At 45.5% G+C, this 25,284-nt stretch overlaps 1 protein-coding gene across 1 annotated transcript in view; it reads right to left on the bottom strand.

The window, feature by feature from the left end:
• Positions 1-349: 349 nt before the first annotated feature.
• magi2a (membrane associated guanylate kinase, WW and PDZ domain containing 2a) overlaps positions 350-25,284 on the bottom strand; it is a 161,633-nt gene continuing 136,698 nt past the window's right edge. The window contains exons 11-22 of the mRNA XM_078282007.1: positions 21,950-21,981; positions 18,798-19,005; positions 16,641-16,682; positions 16,292-16,404; positions 15,788-15,980; positions 13,819-14,064; positions 13,127-13,312; positions 12,451-12,709; positions 10,841-11,060; positions 9,475-9,618; positions 6,479-6,617; positions 350-3,841 (exon numbers count right to left, since the gene is read on the bottom strand). Coding sequence (XP_078138133.1) covers positions 3,087-3,841; positions 6,479-6,617; positions 9,475-9,618; positions 10,841-11,060; positions 12,451-12,709; positions 13,127-13,312; positions 13,819-14,064; positions 15,788-15,980; positions 16,292-16,404; positions 16,641-16,682; positions 18,798-19,005; positions 21,950-21,981 — 2,537 coding nt within the window. The 3' untranslated portion in view covers positions 350-3,086. The remainder of the gene's footprint in view (positions 3,842-6,478; positions 6,618-9,474; positions 9,619-10,840; positions 11,061-12,450; positions 12,710-13,126; positions 13,313-13,818; positions 14,065-15,787; positions 15,981-16,291; positions 16,405-16,640; positions 16,683-18,797; positions 19,006-21,949; positions 21,982-25,284) is intronic.

The following is a 25,284-nucleotide window of genomic DNA, read 5'->3' as shown; positions in this document are numbered from 1 at the left end:
ACAGATGTTAATAAAAACACAAAAAATGTTTTATGTGACATATTAGCCTCTGCCAAAACCCTGAAAAGAAATTCAATACTGTTAGATCAGGTTATAAAAAATAGTGACTGAATTTTACATTGCATCCAGTTGCATTTAGCATTTCTATGTGCCTGTTTACAGAGATGTAGTCAGTTTTTGTTTATATGTATAAACGTACATCTCACCCATTCCCAGTTCATATGTCATACAGTGAGTATATCAATTACATACTGTCATAAAAACCAATGGCCATAATAAACACACAGCAGCATCTCCTAATTGAATCTTTCATGTCGTGTCAAGATTTTCTTTTATTTTGACAGCGTTTCAGAATATCATACAAGTAAACAAGATTTTTGCAAAAGTTAATATATCCATAGTGTTGCATTTCATAAAAATAGTTGCTCACTTACAGTCTTTGTGACCATCAATAGTACATTGAGTCATATTTATAGAGATATCTGTTCAGGGTCTACACACCGCTATAACACTACACAGTGATACTGAGCCGTTTGGGGGAGGGGGGAGGGGGGAGGGGGGGGTGCCATGTATGTGCCGTTCTTCCAACACACCCACTTTGCAGATATAGCTCTAGATCTTTTTTATTTATTTATTTTTTTGACTTTTAATTTTTCCATAGAAAACTACTTACAATTTGGCTCAATGGAGACAGCTCAGATGTGAAAAGCGGTGATTTGTGCAAAGACGGAGCGAGAGTACACAGATATTTTTTGTCTCTATACTTCAAACGTAAGTCACAAAATAAAAGGAGCAGTCCGGTCAAGTGCGCATGATAACATGTAGGCAGCAGCAGCCACCTTTAGTCGGAAAAATGTGAGAAATTTGGTTTGGGGCCGTTTCAGGACCATCTGCAGATGATTGAAGGGCTGAGCCGTTTGTGCCCGGCCGCTGATTTCCTCCTTTCCCCGGCACAATAATTTATATTCCAAACCCTCAGTGCGAGATTGTGCTTTAAAGTCATTCAGCTTATTCCTTGTGTAATTATGGATTACAATGGCAAACAGAATGACTTGCCTCCCTTACTCTTATTCTTTAAACGCTGTTTGCATTTCCCTCACCAGTGGGAGGAGAGGGGACTTTTGTTCTGTTATTATCATTCTCTTTTCTGTTAATGTTGGCTCAATTTGAGGAAAATTACCACTGGGAAATTGACATTTGCAAAGAAGATACAGAAGGGTGGGATTGTTCGTCAATTAAACAATTTGTAGATCTCATAATAGTCTGGTTATTGGACAAATATGTGCAAGAGAAAGACTAACTTTGATGGAGCTTTGATGGAGCGGAAATATACATTTTAATGTCACAAATTATAGACACAGAATCACTTAAAACAAATCAAATTCAGGAGGTGAAGTTTGACAAAAGCTGTGTCAGGTGCAATCTCTTCTCAGTGGGTCTGGGAATGATAGAAATGTTTCATCTTCAAATGAAGTTAGGTTACAGACTGTTAGGCAAATATAGAGCGAGCCTTTGACAACTGAGATTGATTCTCTAAAGACTGCATCAGAATTACTCATTTAGTTTCGTTTGGGTGAAAAGCGTCGCTGTGTACTGACATTTGATTACACCGTCTCATCTAAGAGATTCTTCACGGAAATTATTAGTGTCAGACCTCATTAGGAACTCGGTAATGAAAATTACTATGACCCAAAGTGAACCACTTGCACAAACAAGGACCGTCAATATCTCCGGTAATGGACTAATTTTCATACATAATCTTGTGAAATAAATGATATTCCACTGGTTTGTGAGATAACATCGCACTCATATCTGAAAAAATACTGTTTAATATCTATATTGGTGAAACCGATGGTGTATAGCAGCCTATTTTGAACCCTCTCAAGTGTTTTGGAGTTGAAACTCTGACTTCAAAGCCAACCTCTGTGTCAGTCTAAGGCACTCTGCCCATTGGTATCCCATGAGCTCCCTCTCCTCGGCGTCCGGCTGGACAGCACCTCCGCAGACCGCTTTGTTCGTCAAGCACAGAAATGAGGGGGATGGAATCGACCGTGGTGGGTGACACTCCCGCCGACCTCGGGACGATTCGAGCGCAAATAGGGCGCGCGGTCCGCCGCGGCGGGGCCTGCTGAGACCCGCAGCCGCGATCACAGGGCTGAACGGGAGCGTGTGGAGAGAAGCTGGAGTGCTGGAAAATACTGGTCCGGGTTGCGTTCCTCAGCCCGCTCTGTCGCTGCTCGGGCTGGAATTCCCACCGGCTCAACCAAGGTACTGTACGCTTAAAGATGATCTTATTTACAAAATGATCCCACATATTCATATTCATTATAATATATCTATGTCTATAATCATCTGATAGATTATTCAAGACAGATTCAGGCCCATACAGTCTTTGTTAAGGCAAAGTTCTGTTGATGAGTAAGTTTCATCTCTGCGGTCGATCTTTGTTTCATTCTCTCTCGTCAAAAACAGGCAAACCTTCTTTAACATTCCATTTCATAAAATAGACTCCGTTGTGTAGATATATATATATATATATATATATAAAAAAACTGCAATGGCAACCAACAGTGGCTTCCTGTCAGTGGTTTACATTTGCATGTGTGTCCCCCAGTTCTGCTGCTGGGGAAGTGGGGAGCGGGGATTCATACATCCTTCCAAATCGAGTTCTTCAAAGTTTGTACCCCCAGATGATTCCCCCGCCACGCTACACACACATTCCGCTTGGTTCTCTCTCTCTTTGATTTTCAAAAGTGGATGATTTTTCCAGTTCTTAAGGTGGTGGGTGTAAAATATTTCTCAAAATAATTTAGAGTACAGCTTCATAAATTAAAAAGAAAAAAAAAAAGTTCCTCTAAAAACACATGGTCCAGATCACCCTGCCCCCCCCTGGTTTTGCCTCTGAGGTCTATGGGAGAGACGGGGAGAGAGGGGGACAAGGGCGAAAGGGGAGGAGCGAGGGCAGGGGGAGGGGTGACGATGGGTTCGGATGGGGCGGTTCGGTCCAGATGCGGTGGTGTTAGTTCAGACGAGCGTGGCCTGCTGCAGTTCAGCCCGGTCTGGACCAGCGTGATGGGGCCGCGGGGTTATCTGCTCAACGTGGACGTGCCTGAGCGCAGGGTGCTGGGCAGCTTGTCCGATCCAGGGATCTTCCAAGGCCCGGGAGAGACCGTGGCCTTCCTCCCTGCTGCGCTGCCGCCGCCGCTGCTGGTGCTCTTGTTGGGGTGGCTTGGCCGGCTCTCTCCCAGGCCCCGCTCCAGCTCCCTGGGCCTGGGCTTGCTCTGCTCCGGCTCCCCCTGTTGCCCGCCACCGTTACGCTCCCCGTCTTCCCTGCTGTTCCCGTTAGAGTTTGCGTGCGGGAGCTTGGATCCTCTAGGGGACTGGGTGGATTCTCTTTTCCCGCTGGGGACGCTGCTCTCCCCAGCCTTCCTCTCCTTGGACCTCCCTCTGGAGCTTCTGGAAGGTTTGGGCTCCCCGATCTGCTCCTCCTTGCCCCCTTCCCCCTCGGTGGTGGGCTGCCCCCTGTGCCCGCTGCCCTTGTGGGTGGACCTGCCACCCTCTTTCTTGGCTCTGCCGCTCCCGCTGGGCGTAGCCGCCCTCCTCCCCTGGCCGATCGGATCCGGATTTAGAAGCTCGGCCGCCTGGGGGCTCTGGGAACGCTCCGTCCTGCTCTCTCGCGCCACCAGGTCTCGCGGGACGTCCAGGGGCGACAGGTGAGGTGGGTCGGGGGCCGGGGCCAGATGAGATGAGGGTGATGACATGGACAGGCTGTCGATGGGAGGGGCTACTTCCGACAGGCTTGGGGAGGCTGAAGGGCGAGCATCCCATGGGGCGGCATTGTCTGGAACACACACACACACACACACACACACGCACACACATACACACACAGAGAGAGTTAATAATGGGAAAACACACAAGCACACACCCTCCATACAAGCATGCACACAAACCACCCCACACGCTCAAATGCAAAATTAACACCAAATCAAAACAAAAAACGCTCACAGCAATCACAGCTATTCTACAAAGCTTAAAGCACTTGAGTAAAAATCAAAGCAGCACTACAACCTACTTCCGAACGTGTCACAGGGCAACTCTACTTTTAGACAACATCAATCTGCCTCCTCTAGCTCCCTTTAAAGCCCCGGCCAATCTAAAACCTTGGCGGAAAATCGAAAACAGGTTTAATGAAATGGATGATGTGCCCAATAGGGTGGTGCTTTAGTGAGAATGAAAACCTAAGGGGCCAAGTGCCTCTCTCTCTCAAGCCTTAAGAGCTCAGCAGCCAGCGCAGTGAATCTGTAGCCCGCTTCTCCAGAACCCTCCACTCTCACGGACTGTTAGCTTCTGTTTCTGCACCGATGAGTCTTGGTCCCTGGGCCATCAGTCATTTTCAATGGGCGAGGCAGGGGGCAGAGGCTGGGCCAGCTACACTAGCACCGTGAGGCCCAATTATGACGAGACTCTCACGCAGCTCTGAAGCATATTTGGATCGGAGCTGAGAGTTTAGAGAAAGTACCTGGTGATTTCTGAGTGCGCTGGAATTTCACACTCGCTCATCACAGGCAGCTTTCACCCACTGCCTGGCACATTGAAGTGACATCCGCTTCCCTGTGACCGCTGTGTGGCCCAATGGGATTGTGAAAGGATATGCGTTTGTGTGTGTGTGTGTGTGTGCGTGCGCGAAACCTGTGATTATCACACACTGTGCTAATGCCTGCTGTCAGCTCACTTATGGCTCTGGTCTCCTCAGATTTCCGCTGAGTGACCCAAACACATTACAAACTATGTATGTTTATTCCACAGTCATACTGTTGCAAAGCAGCATAAAAAGAACTGGAGGTGCAGCCCTCACCACACACACACACATAATGGCATAATCACAACAGACACACACACACACACACACAGTAGTATTCATGCACATGCCCACAATCATATTGTTTTATGCCACAATCACACTCTTATATTCTTGCTTTTTGTTTATCCGTTTTTTTGCATTTACTTGTTCCTAAAAAGCACATAAGAGCCCAAAACAAAAATAAACATCTTGCTCCTTTGAACATTAGCATGCTAATGTTTTAAAATAGCCAAATTGATCACCGTGGCTAATTTGCATAACCTCCCAGTATGCAAATAAAGTGCTAGCTGTAAAACGCAGAATTAAGCCCACGCAGAACATGCGGGTTAAACGCCTCTTCTACTTTTAGGCTGCTGTGACGCCTGGAACACAGGAATATCTCCAGTGATTGAGCGCGGTGTCTTCTGGCTGACCACTGTAATACTCCCTGTGTGCGTATTTCAAGGCTTTATATCCCCCCCCTCCGAGGGCAAGTAATACAAAAACCCCTCCACACAGAGAGATTAAATTCCTGTCATGAAGGGGCCGGCAGAAAAGGCGGCTGAGCGTCAGACACGGGAAACTACATCGCCCACTATTTCCTGTGTTTAAAGGCTGCGGGGCGCCTGCCAAAGCCAAACGGCTGATGAATGTATGTCACCGGGGGCTTTAGTGCCGGGGTGTTCTCCTAAAACGGCTTTTCTCTCCCGACGCTCCGGTGAGAGGATACGGAAGAGTGAGCGGCACGCCGGCGCAGAGGCCATGGGAGTGAGTGACGCATCGGAGCTTTATTACCCATGGTGTCACACAAATAAATGTCCCCCACCCCTCCCTGGCCCGATTCGTGCCGCGCCGAGATTTCACTGAGTAAATAATCTGCCGCAATATTTCAGATTCATCTCCTCTGGCTGACTCAGGGTGCACATTCATACTGCTATATTTTAGGGCCTGTAGGTAGCTGTTGGCTGCTGATTTATCTGTAGGTGTCTTTCTAGGTGGGGAGTTATGTTCGCTAATTCTACAGCCTCACGCGGCTCGCATGAATTGTTCTGGATTATTAAGCCAAAAGGCAAAACCTCCACCTATCCAAATGTATAGAACAAGTCGCTCTGGTCAGTCACAACCAAACACCACACTGCACTCAAAACCACAGCACACAAAGCCAGGGTTAAGTGGCAGAGAGAAGAAAACATTCTGATGGTCACAAACCGTGTCTTTAGAGTGGCCCATTAGGAAGAAATAGGGGGAGCCATGCTTGTCACTTTTCATGCACATGGAGAGACTGGAAGATACCATTCCTATAGAAGGGGAAGTAACAACCTAGACCAATCATTAGGGTTAGACCATTGAAATGGACAGAAGTTACACTACTGTTAGTCAAGATAGAAGACATAAAAGAATTAGTTACTAACAGTAAAGTTGAAGAGAAATACAGCATAAAGAGTATAAAGATTACAGAGTTTACAGACAGAAGATATAACATGAATACAGATGCATGCTAGAGTAATATTAATCTGAATTGTTATCAAGAGTGATATTAGGTTAGACAGTGAAGAGAATACACTTTAAGTTAGGTAAGAAATGGTCCTGGAGGCAAAGAGGGGGGGTGTTACGGAGGAAAGTGTTGGTACTCACCATACTCGGGGACTTGCCCTGTACCCCTCTTGAGGAGGAGACGAACACGCCTGCCTCCGGACTTGATCAGCTCGATGGCCCTGGCGTGGGTCATCTCCCTGGTGGTCTCACCGTTGATCTCAATGATCTGGTCCCCAACCTGAAGTGAAGCGTGTGTTTGTGAGTGAATGGGGGAGTTGGTGAGTGAGAATATGCATGAGTTGTATTGTTACGATGTATCGTGCTACGAGGCGCACACTGTAAATAACAACGAACAATAGGTGAATGACAGAGCCGCTAAATTAAAAATATACTGTGTGCCACCATGTTGCATAAACCCGCCGGAGTTCACAACCGCGCAAATAGATGAGCAAATTATCGAAGGTGTTTGCACGGCTGGAAACCGAGGCAATTATCTCTCGGCAGGTTTGGAGATGTGCACAGTACATATTAAGTAGAATATTAATAAGCTTCATTTATTGTGGACGGCGGTGATTTATAAGGATCAATATGGATCTATAATTCATTGGCTTTCCCATGAGCTTCTGTAAGCGTTAATAAGCATTACCAGCCATGAATTGGTGTCAGTTCTAATTAATTCCGCAGTAATTTCGACATGTCATTTCGATGGAATTATGGCAGACGCTTTCCTGTAGGACGGCTAAGGAACTCATTACAACACCCTGCTGAATACCAATGTCCTGCCCGTCTATGACAATACAGCCTCCAACACACCTGCAGCGGCTCAGTTAACGCAGTCAGCCAATGTACACATTAACTAGACAACCTCTCCTTTTCAGCGCTACACTGAGGTCGCGACCTCTTTCTGAAGTACGCGGGGAGAGGTCAAAGGTCAACCTCCCTCCTTCAAGGCTCTCACTGCTCAGCCCTTCAAAATGATGGATCCGGGGCTGACTAATGGGGAGGATTCACCGGCAGCGGGACAGAACGTGCCGGCCAATTACGCTAACAAATGGAGGAGTCCTCTGGTAATGGCCGGGCTAATTTGAAAGTCAGGAGCGGAGTCCAGAGCAAGAGAGGGGGAGTCATTAGGTGTCATTACAGCGGTCTGAAGAGAGGTGGAAGGCAAGACGACTCGCTCATTAATCCTCACCTCCTGACAGCAGAGGAGAGCGATCTCCATCTTCATCTTTAATAAGGAGGGAGAGACGGAGCAAGAGTTGAATGGAGGGCATGTGAATACTGTGCTGTGTGTGGAGGCTGCGGTGGAGATGAAGTTGGCCTTGAGTTGCCTCTACTGCGGTTGAGTCTCTACTACAGCACAGTCTTTTATTGAGATCTTACCTGCTTGAAGAGACACTTAAATGTTTTCAATGATAGTCTGTAATATTTCTAACCAGTCACTTGACACACTGGCACTTACGTAAGTTAAGTAAAAAGGCTTGTTAGCATTAGATAGTGTACTTTGTTCAAATCACAAGGTAGTTGGTTAGTTTGTGGCCTGCAGCCCATTGATTACAAGGATAGCTGAAGGGTAAATACAGATTTTTTGTCTTCTTTCACAACGGTGAGCAAAAATAACAGGCTTAAACTCAAAAAGTAACTGCAGGGAGTCACAGTGCAAGTGGGCCCTCGGTTTCTGCACCTCAGTATGCGTGAAGTTCCACTCAAATGCAAGGCGATAGGGGTGTAAAGTACTTTTAACAAATGTATCACATTTGCTACAGTTAAGCATAGATTAATGAGTCCTCTGTACATCCAACAGTCTGCATCAAGGTGCACTGTCGGAAGAGGGATCAAAGTCTTTACATAGGAAAGAAAAGCCTGCACCCTGTTCTCTACTGGAATTCACAATCTATTCAACAGCAGTGTGTCGGAGTCTGACGGAGTCAACGCTGAATACTACATCGCTACTAAACAGCACTGACAAACACATTTTTAAATCCAGCCCAAGTTTATTTCACTGCTTGCCTTTGATTATCCTACCTGCAGTAATACTGCTGTCTCTCTGGCCATTCATCTAAGAGAGAGTTCATGCCAGCTTGTATGCCGACTTTGAGCGGCGCGTGGAACTCATAATCAAAAATATCATAAATCAGGGTGGTGGAAGAGAGATTGGCCCGCAGCCATCCCTCCTTCCTTTCCACCCAGGGCCCTGCGTCCCGGCCCACCGGACTCCATCGACCTCACCACCGAGGAGGGAGAGTAATACCTCCCCGGGGGCATTTTGCACACATTATCTTTGACAGGTTCATTACAGATAAGGAATGTACAGCAGGCGCAGGCTATCAGCCCCAGACGCAAAGATTGGAGAACATGCAAGAGAGAGGGAGAAGGAGAAAAAGAGAAGGAGATCAAGAGAGAGAAGTGATGGTCGCAAGATAATCTCCATCGGCAAATACAGAAAAGCTGCTGTGAAGGTTGCGGTCTACTTGCTGGTGGTGGGGAGCCAAGCCACATCTCCATATATTCTGAAGGCAGCAGAGCAAATGGAGCAAATGACTCATGCTTTAGTATAGGGAACTTACACAACAGTAGAGGAATTGGGGACCCTTGGGAAAGTGGGAGCCATCCACTCCATTCTAATTCATATTATATTTTTATGATATTTATATTAATTCAGAAAACATGGATCTTCTTTCACCGATGATGACCGAATAGTACAGTAGCAACAATACCTAGAGGGAGAATTATGCAGCTGAGCAAACATGAAAGTACAATTTACGCTGGCCCACTTAAATGTTTTATCTAGCTTATCTATCTTTATCTTTTTGAATATTATGTGTTACTAAATACAGAGGAGAGATGAGTTTCAGGGACTAATTTGGGAGGAGTCAAACTTCTGCAAAACTCTCCGCTCCACTCAAAGGAGGAACCATCTCCGAGTTATTTTGACAGATTATTTTGGAACCGGGCCTGAAAATGATAGTTGCTGCCTTGATAACATCAGACAATTACAGAGAGCTTCTGCCCTGTAATCCGGAGCGATAAAGAGCAGCTTAACGCTTTGGGGGATGTAATGGCTTCTGTACGGGAAGTGACATCACCACGCCTACCCTCATCCTCCCGTTGCGGATGGCCGGTCCGTCCTCCGCCAGGCGCAGGACAAACAGGTCCATCTTGTACTCCCGTCCTCCGCGGATGCTGAAGCCAAAGCCTTTCACGCTCTTCTCCAGCTCCACCGTGAAGAAGTCGAAGTCCTGGGGAAGCTGAGGCAGCTGCAGATAAGATACAGCGAGATTAGATAAGATTACATAACATGGAACTTTAATGATCTCTGTGGAGAAACTGGGTCATTGCAGCAGTAAATTGTACTAGGACACAGCAAGGAAAAATAAATCAGTAAGAATAGAGCAAGTGGGGGTATTTAAACATGACACAACCAACAATAACAACACCATAAAATATTAAAGCTGAGGCTGCTTCACATGCTGGCGGCCTCAAATGGCAGCAAGAGGCAGCTGAAATTTAATTATTTGACTTCAACACCAGAAATCATGTGACGCAACGGCAGTAAACTGCACACAGCGCACTCATGTTTACCAGCCCGGCCGGTCTGTGATGCTTTATGTGATGCAAAGAATACCAAAGAGACAAAATAGGAAAAAGATCTAACGTTGAGTCCAGCTTTCTCTGGACGGAGCGCTGCTCGCTGCTGTTTAGGAGACAGGTTATACTTCACGCTTTAGAGGAAGTTTCAATTTGTCACTTCCTGTGGGTAGGGAAGTGTTGATATTTCATTTTGGGCAAATAGCGTGAATCTATGGCATCTCAATTAGGTGGGATGGGATGCTCTTGTCTACTGCAGCCCAACTACATCAAAATCTTGCCTAGTGCAGTTTTAAGTAAAAATATATGAAAAGTACTCAGAAAATATAATTACATCATGTATGAGTGTGTGTAAAATAACATCAATAGAACATACTGTGGAAAAAAAGAAAAATACACCAAAAATATATACTATATATATATATATATATATATATATATATATATATATATATATATAGAGAGAGAGAGAGACGTATATAAATATAATATATATATATGTATATAAATATATAATAAATATAATAATAAATAAAAAAAATAGCAAAATACAGCATATGCAATAGATAACAAATTACTATATATATGAGAATTTGAAGAAATTGGTTCATAGAAGGTAAACTCATCATATGACATCAGTGATGAAGTTAGTTGTCGCACTTTCCATTGGATCTGAAAATTTATAGCACTTCTGGCTTATAAATAGTGACTCCATCAGTAGAAATACATGGCAACATGCTGAAGCTTGCCAACAGAAAATGTGGTTGGCACTGAGGATTGATAGTCCAATTTGCAACATGAGAGCTTGTGATGGGATGAACTGCGCAGCACTTAAAAACAATCTTTTGCTGTGGAAAACCTCCTTACTTGTACCGGTGGGATCCGGTAGTCTGGGATGGTGAACTGCCTGGCGTCGCTGGCTAGCTGCCTGTAGTCCAGCAGCGGCGGGTGTCTGTAGTCCAACGTGGGCGGCTGCCGGTAGTCTGCGACCGGAGGGTGCCGGTAGTCTACCGGCGGCTGTCGGTAGTCCGTGAACGGCGGCTGTCGGATGTCTGGTTTAACGTCCTGCCTCGCCTTCACCTCCGACCTGTAACTAACAGACCAGTCAGAGTGAAGGAATGCATCGAGGGGGGAGCAAGTCGGATTTCTATTACTGTTGTCATTACATTTGGACACGGTACATTACTTTTATGTTTGAGTGCACTTAGCGCGCTGTGAGCGTAATGCTTTTTGACAAACTGTTGGGTCACCCAGTACTAGCTGACAGCAACGGCTTGTTTTGGTTCGTACTGACAACCTTTAAACACGACTCAAGTGGGGAAATTAAACAGTTTTTTCTCACACATCACATAAAATGTTTATAATAAAAACAAGTTCTTTCACAGACTGCCAATGCGTTTGGCTGAGTACAAAGAGATTTGGAAATTCTGTGGGAAAAGGCAATGACACTGTAGATTTTGGCCCCCTGTAGTTCTTGTTAAAATATTCAACATACCTCTATAAAGAAGCAATTTATGTAAATAATTTAGCAGTCCATAAGAGTTAAGTGATGTCATACAACAAACTGGGGAGAGAGAAGGGTGAGAGACGAATAGAGGGCAGAGACAAAATAGTGAGAGAGAGAAGGCTGAAAAAGACAATGTGAGCGAGAGAGAGAGAGAGAGTGTGAGAGAGAAAAACAGTGAAACAGATGGAGGAGGAGAAGGGGAGGAAACTAAAACAAGAGATTAAGAGAATCAAAGAGAGTGAGAGGGAGGCAGAGAGAAAGAGAGAGGGGGAATGGAAGAGTATGACTCACTCGTACCTTTATTCTCAGAGGGAAAGTGTTTTGCCCCAGAGACAGATAGAGGGCTAGTCTATAAAAAAAATGCTTCACTGCATCCCAGAATCAAGACAGCTGCAGATTTAACACTGTAAAGCAGCATAATGATGAAAGCTCTTTCATTATAAGCAAAATACACTGACATGTTTACTGCCACTTTGATAGGAAAGTTACCATGACTTTAAATGGCATCCTTACAAAGTATTTCCCACATACACTACCAGTCAAAAGTTTGGACACACGCATTTCTCTTTATTTGTACTATTTTTCACATTTTAGAATAATAGTAAAGACATCAAAACTGTGAAATAACACAAATGGAATGATGCAGTGACCAAAAAAGTGTTAAATAAATGAAAACTATCTTATATTTTAGATTCTTTAAAGTAGCCGCCCTTTGCCTTGATGGAAAGGCAAAGGCTTTGGAAAGAAATTCACACATAGACATCAACTTCACTATTTATATTTGTCTAAGAAACTAATTTCAAGCATTTAAGCATAAGCTTTTAGATCAAAATGGCTTTAAGAGAATGAAAAACATAGTACATTCAATCAGGTGTGTCCAAACTTTTTACTGGTAGTATATATTGTGAGGTTCCTGTGTATAACTAAGAATGAAAAAGGTATGCATGTGGATGAGAAGTTTGGACATTTGCCTTACCTGCTTTCGTGGACGTAGGTCTGTGGCGGCGGGGCGGGCAGCTGGGTCACGGGGCTCTGGTGGGGCATGGGGCTGGGCTGGGTCACCATGGGGCTGGGCTGGCTGACGGCGGGGCCGGGCTCCGACGCGGCCGGGCCGGGCTGCGGGGCTCCGGGGCTGGGCTGGGACGCCCCCGTGCCCGGCTGCGTCTGGGGGCTGTGCTGCTGGGCCATGGGGCTCTGCTTCTCTGAGCTGGGGGCTGACGGGGGGTTGCTGAGCTCTGGGGATTCAGCAAGAATGATTGAGAGTCAGAGAGCTCAAATCACAAGAATCGTAGAACAGTTACTTTTAAGTTCCATTAATAGTGTGTTTTATCCTGTCTGTGCCACAACATGCATGCAGACAGATAGATATCTAGAGAGAGAGAGAGAGACAGCAGCTCTGTTCAAGCATTTGCATGCAAGAGTGTTTGGATGCTGAGTGTTGATTCAATAAAGAGACTGGGAATACACAACTCCTGCATATGGCAAGTGCCCGCTAATCTTTACACAATCACATTTTGCAGAATTTGTATCAGAACTTTCATTTAGCAAAGCCGAATCAATTGCTGCCATAAATCACGATCTATCCAAAGCATTGCAGTTTCAAGTCCTTCTGTATTCTGTGTGTCCATGTGTGTGTCCACGTGTTCTCTCACCTTCCTGCGGTATGATCCTCAGGGTGACGCTGAGGCCCGCGTCCTTGATCAGCTTAACGATGTCTGCGTGCGGCATGTTGACGATGGACTGGCTGTTCACCGCCAGTATCCTGTCTCCCACCTTCAGCTTCCCGCAGCGGTCTGCAGGGCTGCCCTCGATGATACGCCCGATCTTATGGGGCACAGCTGGTGGAGGATCCACAAACACCGCAGGTAAAAACACACACGCGCGCGCAGATTGGAGGATTATGCCTTCCTGTGCTCAGACACCACTGACTGACTGACTATTCTCTCCATCTCTCTCATTTTGCTCTTCACCCCGGGCTTACGTAAGCCGGCCGGGGTTTGGCATGTGTGTGTGTGGGCGAAGCAGCGAAGCTCACGGCAGCATAGCACAGATCTGTGTGACTGACGTACCGTGGGAGGGCATATATAATTGAGATGGAGGGTTAGATGATAGTGGAAGAGGTGCTTCATTTTTTATTGAGCCTTGACCTCTTCCACCGGCTAACTTTAGTTCAAGGTCTGGCACTTATCTTGAAGCTATATAAAGATTATCTGTTAGGCTTTGCATGCGTCTAAGAGCTTTCATACGAGCCTTTGCACTTCAAGTGCTTGTTATACAGAATAGAGAATGACTGATAATGCATTAGGATCTACTTGACTCCCACTGAACCAATCAGAGGACTCACTGTTGGCGGCGGCCGTCTCGGGCCGGTTGAGCGAGCTGATGATGACGAAGCCGAAGCCTTCGCTCTCCTTTCGATTGATGATGACATCGCTGGGTTGTGTGTTAGGGGTCGACGTCCCGTCTGAAGTGGCGGCGCCGGGTGCCGCGGTGGTACCGGTGTTGTTGCCATAGGTGAAGTCACTGCGTGGGGAGCTGTGCTGCGTGGAGACAGAGCCTGGGCTGCGGCCGTTCTCTGGACAGGACTCACCTGTAGAGGGAGGTAGAGAGCTGAGCAGGCGGCTGCGCTCATCTGCATACTGAACTCATCCATGGACAAACACAGGCTCCATTTTCAGGAGCTCCAATACTCAGGCCGGCTCACACAGCCACTAAATCTCTTCATGTTTAAATCAAGTAAAATTAAGATTCTTGACACTCTTGGTACTGCTATTTGTTACTTTGAAAAATAACAGTGTGCTACATAATTGCTTGGGAAGAATCCGAGGATAATCCTGCATGTGCAAAAACAATCAATTTTACAGGCAGGCAGTGCATCAGCGCTTTGTTCTCCTCCCCCCCCCAAAAACAAAAAAACTGGGTGAAAAACATGTCAGCGTTGAATCTCATCCCTGTGAAGAATCAAGAATCAACCACAACACAGCAATTCGAAACAGAAGAGGAAAAGAACATTCACAATGTGGTAAAACACATCATTAAAACACAACATCTTGTCAATCCACCCACAGTGATAGGGGCTTCTTGCACTTGCCAGTGGTGTGTGTGTGTGTGTGTGTGTGTGTGCGCGTCCGGGCATGCTGGGTGATCATACTTCTCTATCCTTAGAATATTTTTGGTGGTTTAGTCTTGCTGCACACTCTATGCCTTGCAACTGTATAAATAAAGATACACACACACATATGTCCTTGCAGCAACAAATGTACAAATAATTATCCTATGAGAAAAAAATGCAAAATACACAAAAAGACAATGGATTGTGTAAATCCTGAAGTGGGGCATAAGGTGCAGGCAGAACTGGGAGCTGGGAGTAGAGAGCGCAGTCTGACACCTCGCAAAGTGCCAGTGGGAGTCAGACAATTAGGATGGAAGTAAGGGCCGCAGAGGAGGCCAGGCATGAGTCAGACAGTAGCCTTTGGTGAGAAGAAATTGACAGAGAGGGCGGAAGAGAGTGGGAAGAAGAGGATTGGTGAGAAGAGTGTGTGTTTGTGTGTTGTGTGTGTGTGTGTGTGTGTGTGTTGGGAGGTGGTAATGATAGGAACAGGGGAGACTGGAGTTCACAGGAGGCAGCGCTGTCCCAGCCCCCAGGTCCCCAGGCTCAAAGGTACAAAGGCAAGTGGCTTGAATAAGGGAATGAGGGGGATCAGAAAGTAAAGGCGTGTGTGTGTGTGTGTGTGTGTGTGTGTGTGTGAGAGAGAGAGAGAGAGAGAGAGAGAGAAAGAGAGAGAGAGAGAGTGTGTGAGTGTTTTTGTAGGGAGGCTTCAGTATAATTACTCAGAGAGATTAGTGCTTCGGTTTTCTGACTGATTAAATCCTGTTTTCCTAAATCATTAAAGGACATGAAGCTAGCACTGAGCTGGAGAGGAGAGAGGCATGAGGGAGAGAAGAGGAGGACGTGCAAGACGAAATAGAGGACAAAGGCACGAGAGGTAAGACTGTGAGATCAATTCACTTAATAACCCAGTACCTTAAAGCTGTTCTCTGCAGACTAACTTACCACAAACAAATATGACTAAATATTTCAAATAGATTCTATATCAAAAATCGATATTTTGTAGAAAAAGCCATAAAATAGCTAATAGCCTCATGCTATTATAATGAGCTTTGGTCTGATGTTAGCAGTCATTTTGTAGGAGTGAATGTCACATTTTTCAAACAGTGGATATCTCATTTGGAGGAAACACCTTTGTCGCAGGGATTTGGTTTAGAACAAAACAGAGCAAGACCACTAGTTAACTCCATTCACGTCTTCTCACCTGCTGCCTGTAGCCTCCTCCTGATGACCAGGTTGACCTGGCCATTGCGCGCCGCCCCGTGCATCAAGTCGATGACGTATCTGTGGGGCTTCCCTACTACTGGGATCCCATCCACAAACAGCAGCTCATCACCGGGCCGCAAGCGTCCGTCTCTGTCCGCCGGACTCTTCTCGATGATCGCCCCGATCAGAATCTGTTGTTAGACAGCCACTGTCACTATGTGTGCAGGAAGCAGCGGTGAGATGGGTTTACTGCAATAGTGTGTGAGTGTCACATGCAGTGGCTTTATGTGAACACACTGTTAAGGTGGTTGTTATATCGATAAGTAAATGGCTGAATAACATGGTTTAAATGTTTGTTACTTTAATAGACAGTGAACGACACCAAAGCAGCCAGAGCCATCACTCTCTCAGGGGTCAAAGGTCAAGGGTTAGGTGTGTGTAGTGTGTGTAGTGGGTTAGAGAGGAGAAAATGACAGGGTTCCACGCCCATCGCCATACGAGCCTTCTCACACGTCTCCGGACTCACAGGCTGCCCCGCCTCGTCCCCACCCAGGATCCGGAAACCGAAGCCGGACTTCTGTCTGCGGAGGTGGACCTCGATGTCCTGGTACTCCGCTGCTGAAGCACCGCGACCACACACAGCACAACAATCCTGTTAGCCCGCCTCGTACGCACAATGTTTTGAGTTTTGAGAACAAGGCATTTAAATATGGAACATGCACCAACATTTTCCTTTCATATTCTGTACTCTTCAGTTTCTGCCCGAAGGTTTTACACTGCTAAACATAATGGAATTCAGTGTGTAAGTGTTATGTCTCTTGAAAGCGTCCCTTCAGAGACTACATATTTACCTGAGGGGTCCACAGGAAAAACAGTCCGCGGTTGGCCGGGCTCTAGATGGGGGGAAGATGCAGGAAGCACCCATAAACAATAACACACACACAAACGTATGCACAGACACACACAAATGCACACACCGTTGATGAATACGCACACATACACAGATAATATACCAGACATACACAGATAGTATACCAGAACACACACACACAGGCTCACATAAAGACTAGAACAAGACCAAAAGCCCCTGCCTCAGCATTAATGTCGCTGCAAAATCCCAGCATCATCCATAAAAGTCAGGAAGTGCTTACAGCGTGTAATATGCCCATCCCTTTATTTACAGTGTGAGGTGGGATGCAAGCACTGATCTGCAATCAGGGGCTTCACAAAATTCCATGATCTGCAAAGCAGAGGAGTGAACTCAACCGCAGAAAGTGACTGCGAATGAAAAATTGATTCCTATTGTAACTGTTTTAATCACACATAGAGCGCTCTGCTGGGACTCAGTGGGAATGATGGGAAAAAGAAAACCACAGTATACATGACTACACAGAGGACTACAAAGAGAAGTGGCACAGCTCTCACCACAGAAACCATATACAGTGTTTCTCAAGCAGATTTCATCCACTTCACTGGCCCATGAAGTACAGGTAAGAACAAACATTACCTGAAATCATTTTGATTGGATTAATTGATTCCACTTGGTGCAAAAGAAAATGAAAGGAAAAGGAAAAGCTAATTTGAACTATTAGCCATGATTGGTACTGTAGGAATAGAGTGAATCACTGCTTTGGCCAGCTCTCTCACATGCCTTTCCTCCAATCAGGGGCAACATTAATCCAATAGATTTACATAAATGTTGACTCAAGAGAATTAACATGAATCACTATTACAAGTGTCTGCTCACAGCGCCTAGCAGGAGTCTGAGTGAAAGTGGCCTGAGGTTGTGATGCTGGAAAAAAAAAAGGTTACGGCCCACTTCACCCACAACAGCGAGAAAGGCAAATGGAGCATTCCTAAAAAGTTGTCTGTGCTGATTCCCTGCCGCGTCTCAACAAACCCGACTCCTGACCTTTAATGAATGGATGGCAACGCTGAATGCTACACTGATCACGGTATCCACCGCTGAAGAAGGAGAGGGAGAGAGGGAGAGACAAAGAAAGACAGAGAGAAGGAGAGAGAGCCTGAGAGGTTTTGATAAGGAGCCTTTCCGACAGCCACGTCCTCTTGAATAACAGGTGCCTTACATAAGACTGCACATCACTCCTCTCTTCTTCAGTGTCAGTCATGGCCACCTCAAAGAACAGCGTGAGGAGACCCAGAGGAACCTGGCAGAAACCGGCACTTGCCCTGACACCCCACACATGAGTAACAAGACTACATTCATACTGATACCATCTATTAACATTCTGTCAAGCACTTTTGACGATTCATACACATACGTACATAAAAAGCATATGTGCATTTTTAGCCTTTATCCCCTAAAACTCAAATCATGAGCGATGACGCATCCTGATGAAATCATACCCAGGAAAAACGCATTTTGCAAAGCATTGTGCCAACAGCGAGACGATTGGCTGCTGTGTGAAGTGTTTACTCATGAGCACATCTCGTCTCATGATGTGGGCTGGCGGAACGTCAACGTCTGGATGCAAAAATCCTTCCAGCCGCTCAAAGAGGCTGTCAGCTGAGGGGAGGAGGGCGTTGGGCCCCAAGTACAAATGTATTGACTTGGATTCATCTGTGGGCACTTAAGGAGGGAAGATTGTCAGACGAGATAATACGAGGGTAAGTAGCTGCAAATGCTAACGTAATCACTCTGTCTGAGGGAGTGCGTCCGCAAAGTTTCTGATGATTGTGCAATGCTGAGCTACTCATGCCCAAATTCTGCTTACGTTCAGCAACGGATCTTTCAGTTTGATAGAAAGAGGTCAGTTCATTTCAATACGTTTTGTGTGCAATAGCAGAAGGTGATCTAAGACCGTGAATCTGTGACTGAGTTTGTGTGTGTGTGTGTGTGAGAGAGAGAGAGAGAGAGAAAGAGTGATATGAATCTTCACTACTCCACCTGTGAATGAGGAGTCCGTCCCTCTTCTTCTCCTCTTTACCAGTGTTAGAAATGAGTGTTTGCACAGTGCTATTCCTGCAGTACGAGGTCTGGTACTTACGCCTACTCTCATAGATTGCCCTGGACTTCTCATAAAGGTCATAGGGGTCTGGTTTGGCCAGGGCCAGGGCCTCGGCGGCTGAGTCTGGGACCGAGGCCCTGTGGAGGTGGTGGGTTGGGAAGGGGGCGCTGTGGGGGACAACGGGGGCCGACAGGCTGGTCTGAGCGGGGCTGCCCTGGCCCTGCTGGGACTCCCACTGCTCCAGCACCTGCAAAGCACAGCGGCACGGGGTCAGTACTGCCCTCCCACCTCGCCCACTCCTGACGTTCGCACATAGCCCGCTAGCTGCGGCGGTAACCCTCCGAAGTGAAGCCAGGAGTTTGGCTTTGATGTGTTTCTGAGGCCTCATATGGATTCAAGCTAGGCAGGCAGGCAGCCAGGCGGTTAGTAGTGAGGTTAGTAGTAAACACAAGTGACACATTTCTAATCTCTATCTTTCATTAATGAGATCATAGTGTGAGTGGACTTCTCTGTGCAGCTAAACCATGTGAGCGCTGGTGTTATTCAAAGCATAGATGAGAGAGACAATTAGATGTCAAGGCACAAGGTCTGGGTAATGGTGTTAATTATTCAAAACTCACAGGAACAACAGCTCTAGGAAGTGGAAGAAGGCAGGAGCAGGCTAAGAATGTCGCTGTGTCTCAGTCTGACTTTTGCACCATGACAAAGAAGGGGGGACAGGCAATTTGGGGGTGCAGGGACCGCATGTAGCTTTATACTCTGTGAGAAATGATTAGTCCTGCTCTAAATATGGCTGCAGAAAAGAAATAACACTTAGATCACTGTATGCATGTATCAAGGATGTGTGCACATAGAGGGAGTCACTCTCAGGAGGGCAGCACTTCTTCTGGACGACTAATTATTGTGTGAAAAATGTGTCAAATTATCTTATTCCAAAAATCTGCAACACGGCCAGCGCACAGGCTACTCTTAATTTTTACAATGTACAACTTAGTATACTGACATATTGTATGAGATGCCCAATTTGCATATGTTGCATCCAAAGCACATGCCGAGTTGTGAGTGTGCTGTCAAGTGTTTGAGGTGACACAGGCAGTTTTGACAACACCAGCCAGTCGGAGTGTCAACCTTGATGTGTCAGATAGCTGGGCTGCTTGAGTCACGGCATGACACTAAGCAGATAGCCAAGATGACATGTTGACATGTCAGAAAGTGTGAGAGACGGATCCAGAGGGAATGACAAGCTTTTGATATTGAGATGGTGAGACTGGCTGCATATGGCATGCTTTAATATTGAGAATTACGGGGCGTCTGGTTCAAGATGTACCGAGAATACATCTCAGCTCCATAAAAGCACCGGGCCAGAATCAAAGTGTTCCTGTCTTTGTGGTTTCAGTCATGTCTGCTATTGATCTGAAGCATGTCTGCACAGGCCAGGCTGCTGAGACAGGGGACCTTATTAAGGCTGGGACTAGACTACTGCACCATGATCTCTCTCTCCCTCTCTCCCTCTCTCCCTTTCTCTTTCCCTCTGTCTATGATTAAGACTGCTCAAGCAAGCACACTACGGGTATAAGCTAGTTGACCAGATGAATGGAGCGTACTGCAGGCAGTTTGGCTTTTGAAGTCACTACACAGGAACTACTGAAGCCATTTATAAACCAAACGCACCTGCACATGGTCCAATATTATATAGCCGTTACCTACAGTAATGGCTGAATCTGACAGGCAAATCTTGATAAGCTCATTTACTGACAGAACTCTTGGGGGGCTGCAGGCTGAGCCATCACAAGACTTCAGGTCGATATGACAATTAAGCTATTCCCTATTCTTCCCTTATTAGTCGTATTCCTCCATATTTCATTCTCTGGGCTTCAGAAATCTTTCTGTAACAAATGATATCCAATTAAACCTAGACTGAACTCTGGTGTGCAGGGGGTTTAGCAGCTGTTGGCAGAGAAGGTGGGGGGTGGAGGCAGTGAACAAATGAGCACTAGGGGGTAAAAAGAGAGAGATGGTGAAAAAACAAGCACTGGGGGGGGGGACCCTGCATGCTGTCTGCTACTCTGCGACGCTCACAGCATTTCCCTTGGAGCTTGGAATTACAATTAATCTGGGGGAGACTGAAGAGATTGATTGGACAGAAACGATGAACAATGAGGGGGATTCCAGGGGACGAGCGTCTTGGAAGCCGCTGTTATGTTAACTGAGCACAACGGAGGTTTTCCTCTGTTGTGTGTATTGTCGGCTGATCTGGCATGGGGGGCAGCGACTGGACCAATGAGCTGGGGTTAGGAGCTGGTCAGAGCGGTGCTGGGGGGGACGTCCTGGCATGGAATGGGTTACACACACACACAAAATGAAACAGAGATAGATACAGACAGACTAAAGTGAATCTGCTCTTTGTTTGTTTCTGGGGACAGTGGATAATACTGTAGTAGCGTATTATTATTTTCAGGGACAGAGGAAGCAGGCTGAGAAGCTGTGCGCAAGCTAGGAGTGCAGAGATACAGCATATGATGGCCCTTGCACCCCCACCAAAAAAACATTGCACATTTGAAAATACAGACTGTAAATAAAAAGGACAAAAAAAAAAAAAGCTCAGGAAGCAAATCTAGGTTAGTATGAAATCGCAAAAAGAAAGAATGGATGAATGATATGAGATTATTGTAATTAACTAATTCCCATCAGTAATTTAAGAAGAGGGATGGAAATGCATCTAGACCATGCCAACCCAGTTAGATCAGAGACACAGCATCACTAGAGCAGCAGCTTAATTCAGACGCTGTGAGTGCAGACAACCCTGATGGCAGTGAGTCAGGCTATGAGTCAGGTCTGACTCGCAGGTTGAAGTCTAGTGATGCTATATCCGTGAGTGGGCTACTTGACCTTTTTGCCGTCATAAAACAATGAAGAAGGGTCAAATATCAAGGGCTGGTTATTGCAGAAATGACCGGGGTATACAAATGCTAAATCATCAGTAGCGTTAGTACGGGGAAGGGGGAATAGACGAGTCATTCCTAAATCCTACAAAGTACACCAGCAGCCACGGTTTAAAAACCAAGATTATAGTCATTCCGATAAGCACATATGCACACTGCAGCCATTGGTACGTAAAGGAAAAAATCTATATTAATGATTAAGAAGCAGACATGGGGACAGTCCAGGTTTTGGGAGCCGATGCATGTTACCTGCTTAGGGGTCTTCCAGGGTGAATAGTGACCTGCAATGTTGAGAGAACAAAAAATGGTTTAGCCTAAAAAGATGGTAGAAGTAGAGCATGAGATTTCAGATTTTGTTTTTTTGCTTTGAAAGCCAATTCCATAAGATTTTAAAGGATGTTGAAATCAGGAAAAAAAAAATCTACCTACAATATTGATCCACTGATTTACAGGTAAACCAAATGAGAATTAAAAACAAGACAAAAAAATGTTTATGAACAGCAGCGAGGATAAATGAAGAATTAACTCAAAGGAGATAAAAGAAAAAGTAAACAGAGTGTGGCAAATCAATATATGAGAGGCATGAGGAATTTAGTGGAATGCAGAAAGAGAGATTAGCATAAGACCTCAGAAAAGGGGTTCTTTTTAACAAGCACCCTCGGTAATGTGGGGTGACTTCATATTTAATTGGTGGACTTGATAAAACATGATAGTAATCAACAGGCTGCAAAAACACTCTCACACAGTGTAAACCAAAATGACTTGAAGAGCTGTAATGAATTCATCTATTCCATTAGCTACATTAGCAACACAAATCAACCACAGCATTAGCGTTAGTCTCAGTCCTTACTCTTTAAATATAATTTACCAGTGCCCTGCAGAAAACCTTGCATCTCAAAAAAGTAATCTTTTCATGAATTAACAAAAAATAAAAAATCAATAATATCATCTAACATTTTCTATGTGGAGAAAAGTGCTGTCAATTAAGGAAAAAAGGCAAATACAAAATTTTTGCAGGACATTAGCTGTGATTCATGATTTTATAAATAAGGTAAAGTAAGGTCACAGCACCTCAAAAAGTTATGTGGCCTGACCACACATATGGGCGCCTTAAGACAATTCCATATATCTTCAGTAAATATTTCATGTGTTTAATTGTCTTGTTTTTAAACACCGGCGCCCATTGGGATTGGTTTTAAATAACCAGTGTTACCAGAGGAGGTTTGTGAATCTATCATGTTGTGTTGCTTTAGCCAGGGGGCACAGCAGTGATAATGAGGAGGCAGTGGGATTAGAGAATGCTGTGATTTTCACTGCAATGGAAAACTGGGAGTGGATGACTGCACCTCACTATAAAGCATTTTCAGTTTGCAATACAGTGCGGCAAGGTATAGGGCATACGTTTCCCTGAGACTTCCCCATTCATCTCAATTTGACCTTTAAAAAGGTAGGGCATTTTTTATGCTGTTTACAACAACATTCTTCAAGCACAATGTATAGTATTTCTTGGATGATAGAAAGCAACAGTCTCTCTGCAGTTATATGGAAGAGCACAACAGTGGCAGCTAACATCAGTGCGTGCATACATGCATATGCGCACACACACAGTAATGGAACATATGCTCCAGAACCATTTCCACAGTGAAATTCAGAGGAGCATGTAAAAAAAACCTGCATGCTCCATCTTCCTGATTCAATTTCCCTCCTTCCTGTCTTTCAAGTGCTGCCACAGATTCCCCTCCGGGAAGCTACAAGCGTATGCAAATAGAAAGGATCGAATTAAGGGGTGACTGCTCGAATTATGTGCCAGCCTTCCCAGCCTTGGCCTGGCGAGACTCCAATTACACTGTAAAAACATTTTGCCAGTAGAATGGTGACAACACAGAAAATAACAAAAACCAGACAAAGAAATCCGGCGAGGAATATTCTTTCAGACCGTCTTTTTGTCTCTCGGTCATAATCGGCCAGACCGATCTTTCAAGGGAATTAAGATTTTTAGACAAAGCGATGACGATAGTTTATCTAGAATTCAATACCAATTTCAATGCACATGGCGCTATTCTATCAGCCCAAACAAGAAAATAGCCTATATATTGAAAAGTAGAACTGCAGCTAGGGACAGATAGAGAGCCCTTTTACTATGAAAACTGTGTTCTCGCCCCCAAAGAAGGTCAATCAATACGAGTCTCTCTCTCTCCAGAATACCTACAGCTGAGCCGGTGTGAAGGACACAGCGACCAGAACAGAGCAGTCCAGAGAACCTGAGCTAGACAGACAGAGGGGGGGGTGGGGGTGGGGGGGGTGGGGTGGAGGGGTGGGGGCACTACTAGGCATCACTGACCGAGGTAATCCTCGGGGTAGAGTCACTGTTAACTCAGGCGTACCAGACATTTAGTTGGACGTGGGTGTCAGTATGCCCCGTGGCTAAATGTTGAGAAGGAGAGAGGGGAGGGAGAGAGAGAGAGAGAGAGAGAGAAAGAGAGAGAGAGAGAATGGGTGAAGGGAGCTGTCCGTGGTGCTGAAAGCTCTCAGACTGAATGCTAATCAGACTTGTCAGCTCTGCTACACTGAGCTACATGCACACTTGCTGTGTCCAACTTGCACTTTTAGGTTCTATCCAAGGTTCTGACCTCCAGTATCCCATCTTGAAGGTCACCCTCCTGATGCACATAAGAGCAGTATAACACGAGGGCACAACATCTCACCTCTCCACACGCTCCCCAGTGGGAAAGCGACAGTCTCCAGAAAACTACAGTATGGGAGTGTGTGTGTGTGTGTGTGTATCAATAAGTGCGTGTTTCCTTCATCTAAGCCCTGGGACAGCTCTAGGTAGTGATGAATGAGATTGGAGTCATGCCTCGTTTTCAACTCCAATTAGAGACTTCTGAACTGGGAAGAGTCTTCAGAGAGCCGACTGGTCCCTCTGGCAACAGCCGCGCTATTCAGACTCGGTGCCAACAACTCACAAAACCTTCAAAATGTGACAACCAAGAAGTGGTTCATGTGGGCTGGTTCTGAGGCTGAAGTATGAAAGAGCTAAAAGTTTTCAGTGCAGGGTTAGGATCCGTATCAAGTAATTCAAAATTAGACCAAGAAGACACGCTCCATGCGGAAGAAGGCAGTAATGATACAAACACAGCTCAAAAACGACCCCACTTCCATTAGATTCTAGTGCATGAAGACAAAGTAAGGATGAAAAGAAGATGCTCAAACAGTATGTACACTCTCGAAAACAGCCGGGCGAGTTCCCACTTTCTATCCATTGTACAAGGATCAGATTAGTTGTAAAAATGTTCCTATCCATTATTTCAAACACCATAAGATCAATAAAAGCACTTTCTACTGCAACCATGATTTTGCAGATTTGGCTGAATAAGAATCCAGTGTGTGGATGCAAGGCAGCAGAAAACACTGAGACATGCAATCGGAAAAACTACACACAAACCCATCCATTTGACATACATAAGTATAGGCTAATTTCACACCGAGAGGCTAACAGCAGTCCTTTCAATTATTTAAATAAGATTCTGATAACGCCAGATTCGATGGCAGCGTGTGTAAATCTTTCAGCACTTTATGAATAT

This window comes from Centroberyx gerrardi, chromosome 24 (genome assembly GCF_048128805.1).
Source record: "Centroberyx gerrardi isolate f3 chromosome 24, fCenGer3.hap1.cur.20231027, whole genome shotgun sequence".
Classification (NCBI taxonomy): Eukaryota; Metazoa; Chordata; class Actinopteri; order Beryciformes; family Berycidae; genus Centroberyx; species Centroberyx gerrardi.
The sequence above is the reverse complement of the archived record's forward strand: the minus strand, read 5'-3'. Positions and strand labels throughout refer to the sequence as shown.